At 35.4% G+C, this 5000-nt stretch overlaps 1 protein-coding gene across 2 annotated transcripts in view; it reads left to right on the forward strand.

Moving 5' to 3' along the window:
* The window catches only part of LOC144966506 (zwei Ig domain protein zig-8-like), a 363782-nt gene that overhangs the window by 341208 nt on the left and 17574 nt on the right, over positions 1 to 5000 (forward strand). For both annotated transcript variants that reach the window (XM_078903125.1, XM_078903126.1), the window contains exon 7: positions 1 to 42. This exon is cut by the window's left edge and continues 184 nt beyond it. In XM_078903125.1, coding sequence (XP_078759251.1) covers positions 1 to 42 — 42 coding nt within the window. The remainder of the gene's footprint in view (positions 43 to 5000) is intronic.

Consider the following 5000-nt stretch of genomic DNA (forward strand, 5'->3'; position numbering starts at 1 on the left):
ATAAAGTGTCCATTAGGAAACATGTTCGACTTACAGTCAAAAGTGAGTACTTTTTAAGGGTTCTGTTATGTTTTGGTATCGCCCATGTTGTTGGATGAGAAAAATTTAATCCCGAAACATGTCTCCTTATGTGATGATATTGCCGTGTTTGATCAGAATAATATCTGGTGATCTGATTAGCTTCATGGCCTTTCTTGAGCTAAACTTAGCTATTGGCACTCCTTCTTCCTCTTCTTCTTCTTCTTCTTCTTCTTCTTCTTCTTCTTCTTCTTCTTCTTCTTCTTCTTCTTCTTCTTCTTCTTCTTCCTCCACCTCCTCCTCCTAATTCCCTCATTCTCTATCCTCCACCACCACCACCTCCTCCTCCTTTTAGCTTATAAAGGTGGAAATTACACATTTGTAATGAAAATGCAATGAGCAGCTGATTTAGCCATGCAGCGGAGACAATCATTCAAAGTTTAAACTTTTATGCAGGAGATGGATTTCTCATATTCCTGATAAAAGAATGTTTTCTTTCTATTTAATTCATTAAATACACATGCCAGATAAACAATTAATCAGATTATTAGACTATTATAAATACTTACGTAAAATAAAATTACCCGCCACTGCAAGAAAATAATTTTAGAAGTTATCCTAACAAGGGTATATCAGAGTTGGTCAAATGAGAATTGGTCAAATATATATTGTCCTGACTATGAAGGACTTGTTCGACTCGCATAAAATTTTCTCATAAGATTACATGAAAAAGTTGGAAATTCTGATTTGTCATTTTAACGTGACTGCGCATCAAGGCACAAAAATCAGAATTGCAGCTTTGCCAAGAGAAAGCTTGAGCATTATAAATAAAAGAGGAAAGAATAGAATGTTGTAAAAAACTCTCCTCCGTCGTAATTTTGAACAACAAATAGAATCTTTTGACAGATTGGTGACATTAGATGAATCCTGGTTCTATCAATATCATCCAGAGATAAAATGCCAGTAAAGGAAATGAAAAATCCATGAAGAACATACCCCCCCCCCCCCTCTCAAAGGCAAAGATGAGCCGCTCTGTGGTTAAAGTCAGGCTAAGCGGGGGTTTTATTTGGGGGTGGGGGAATGGAAAGCACTATACTATTTATCTTCCAAAGATCATAACGAAAGGTAAATACGACTCACAATTGGATTCAGTAGTCTGATGTCACGCCGCCCGGCAACGGCGGCCATCTTGGTTCTAAACAAAGAAAATCATTACTTTTTATTCTTCATGCTGGCTAGAACTTTTCATATGTCTTGTGATCAGAATGTGTAAAAGTCAAAACATGATCAAATTTATGGGGAGGGGGGGGGGTTCCTCTGGATACGCTTTTATGCTCGCCGGAGAAATATTTCATAAGGGCGTCCGCCATTGTTCCGATAGTTTAGAGCCAGTTTTTAAGTTACCATGCGTCATTACGAGGGAAGTGACGTTACGACTGTTGAAGAGTATTAATTCTTAAATGAACTGAAGCACGAGACGGCTACAATATCCAGAGGAATTTCGAAATTGAGTTCTGCTTCTGCAAGACAACGCGCCGTCTCATTGTACCGCAGTGTCGCAGGAAGAGATAATTGCGGAATTGAAAACTGACCGTATCTTTCCTATTTACTCGATTTGGCTCCTTCACAATATTTTAAAAGATCCCTTACATTGATAGAGAAAGAAGCGAATTTGAAGATGAAATTGAAGTTTTAAAAGCTTTAGAAGACGGTTTTACACAAAGCCAACATCTTCTATTTAAGGCGCTTTTTAAGGCCAAGGACTGATTGGAGGAATGTACACTTCAGCTGGTGACATTTTAGAAAAATAAACGTAAGTGTGCAAAATTTCATGAGAATCAGACCATACCTTCATAATACGAGGAATTTATCTTTGACCCACCCTCGTTTATATTTTCAAATAAGAACTTTGTTTAATTTCAAATTAAACTGCGAACTTGATTGTCAAATTTGAATTCAAATGCCCTTCCGATACAAACATCGCTCTTTAACTCCATAAATAAAGGCTCCAAGAAAGCCTAATTATTCTTAACAAGCCTCCTTAACATTGTATATTTATATGTTTTGGCTCTGCAAACACAACAGGTGGCGCAATTACCTGCATTACCATAACACGTTTTACCCTAGATTGAAAAACTTAAGTGTAGACATTTTAATTAGAATAATAAACAATGTCAATCGCTTTCCTCGAAGCTGTTCAGAGAGGGTAAGTCCTCGCAGGGATAACATAAAACTTGTTGATAAAGAATGCTAATAGAAACGAAATGTTTTTAAAACTGTCACTGTAAGATATTTTACTTATTAGTTTCTCGACGCAGAAAAGCCAATGAAAAACAAACAGTATCATAACTTCTTGTGAGTAAGGTAATCTCAACAGTTATCTTCAAATTAATTTCTGGATTGTAAATTGAGAGTTTACACCCCTTTTTCGCATCGTATCGCAACGTATCGTAGCGTTTAAGAGGGCCTTAAAACATTTATATCCTCTATGTAAGTTTAATACATCAATATTTTCAAAGGTAAAAATTGCCATTTATTGACAATTTGACAATTTTCGGTACATATCGATTGGTGTTTCAAATTATTAAACATGCAACTCACTTATAAGTATATATGAATACTTATGAATAATCACGAATCTTGGTATAATTAGTTTGAAGTATCAACTTTTGTATATTTAAGTTTCAACTAATTAACATACAAAACGGAAATAATATCCAATGTTTTGGTAGACTATTCATCATAATCATAATTATTCGTTAAAAGATATTGGTTATTGGTATTAGAATGACCAGCCCCGACGTGCACATATTTTGAAGGTCTGACATCCGAACTCAATTATGGGCCTAGTTTAATATTGTTACAATATTTTGCGTCATTCTTTTGAGATTTCCATTACATCAATGAGCCCAATATGAATTGGGTTATCAGACCTGCAAATAAGTGCAGGTCGGTTTGCCTGAATAGATAGATAAACGTTGAATGAAGATAAATGTCCAATTTAAAAATTATTTAAAAAAAGATATCAAAATTGTGCTGGCAATCTTAGAGCTTTCTGAAATTTTAGTTTTAGAAAAGACAAGTAATATTTTGCATTGTAAGGCTCATAGGACCAGGGGCATAAAATAACTTCTATCCTCTCTGATCAATACTGGCTGCCGGCTGAAAAACGGATTGATTTGAAAATTGCATTGACAATAAATGTCTCAAGTAACTCTCACCAGATTATTTAAAGTCACTCCTTAACATGCCATGCCTGATACAAGTTTCTTAAAATTTATGAGCTCCTTTAAGAAACAAAATATCCCACCATTTTCCCCCGCAAAAAATGCCCCACAAAACTGGAACTCGTAAGCTTTTAAAGCTAAAGTGAGTTTTTTACGTGCTAGATAGTGGAAACTTTTGATTTTATTACGCTTATTTGACGTCGATTTCCTGGGTAGAAATTCACCACACGAGAAAAATACATACTCCACAAATAGAGAAAGATTTTTTTAAACTTAAATCATTGGGAAAATCTGTCTTCAGTTTATCTTGAAAAAAGACCGTGAAAACACAAGAGTCGGCCGCAGTGCAGCGGCGCAACGTAAATAATAGAGGCTTAGTTTCTTGCTGGGTTTTTTTTTTCATGGTCCTTCGCCAGGTTTCTTTGGGTCATCCCCGCTTTCTCTTCCCATCTGCTGTCCAATACAGGGCTGTCTTGGGAAGCGACCCTTTTTCCATTCTGGCCACATGACCCAGCCAACGCCGTCTTCTTCTTTTTATTTGGCTTTCAATACTAGTGCAGTCAGCTTTCTTTAATAGTTCTACTGTTTTTATTTCTTTAGGCCAAAATATGTTTAAAATTCTTTTTAGACACTTGTTTTGAAAGGTTTCTAGTTTCTGTGTTACGGAGGATGTTATTTTTCAGCTTTCACTTCCTTAAAGCGGTAAACTTTTTTAAAAAGATGAAAGGAAAAAGAATTATAAGAAGTAGGCCTTTCCTGGAGTGCAGCTACCGCAAAAGCAGCCGATCGCAAAAAATGGAGATATCTGGTGGATGCCCTTTGTGCCCCAAGGCCCGAAGAGGAGTGAGTAAGTTTCTTGCTCGAAGTCGAATTTTTTTAAAAAGCGAGATGCCTACAATAGGACTTAAAATCCAGTTTATCACTATAATAGCGGGTTGTCTACATAACGTGTATTACCCCAGCAACTTAAAAGAGTATTTTGTTTGTTTTGCTTTTTTAAAAAGAATTTACACTTACGAAAATTCTGTATTTTTATTTGTGCAGTAATGCAGTTTCAACAACACCAAAAAGGAGATAACAAGAATTTTTTGTTGTGAATTTTGTTTATTGTTTCGAGCAAGAATACCATATTGCCTAGTGGATATGTCTCCAGCGCCGTATACTGACAAAAGGTCTTACGTGTACTGTCGTGAGTCTGCTTGAAAAATTCTTTGGTAGGAATTTATAATCTAAGAGGCTGTCCCGTTTCATTAACGCTTTAATTCAATGATCTTTAAAAGTCATATGCTACAAGTATTGTATTGTTTCGTAGAGAGAGTTATGTATCAGGGAGGATTACTGTAGATATTAATTCTTTTGTTTTGTTGGTTGTCAATTTTTATTGTTTAATTTTGGTAATGATACTATGTGTTTATGTAAAATACTCACAACATCCGCCAGCCAATTTGAACATACCAGCACGCAAAACTGTGTGTAACATTTAACCTTAAAACTCTGAATTATAATTTAGTGAGAACTTATCACAAACAGGCTGTTTAAAAATAATAACAAAAAGCTGATTCACGTCAACTTAGTTCCTTCTATATTTCATTTATTTTGTTTTTTGTTGTTTTTTTTCTTTGCGTATTTCTCTTCCTTTTAACGATTATTAACATACATCCTGATTGGTTGAATGCAATCATGTGACATGTAGCTGTGTTGCTTCGAGTCAATTCATTTGGCTGATAGTGCAGTGTTTGCTTATCTGACATAGCA

Source organism: Berghia stephanieae, chromosome 2, assembly GCF_034508935.2.
Source record: "Berghia stephanieae isolate SIO BIC M18660-M18661 chromosome 2, UCSD_Bste_1.3, whole genome shotgun sequence".
Lineage (NCBI taxonomy): Eukaryota > Metazoa > Mollusca > Gastropoda > Nudibranchia > Aeolidiidae > Berghia > Berghia stephanieae.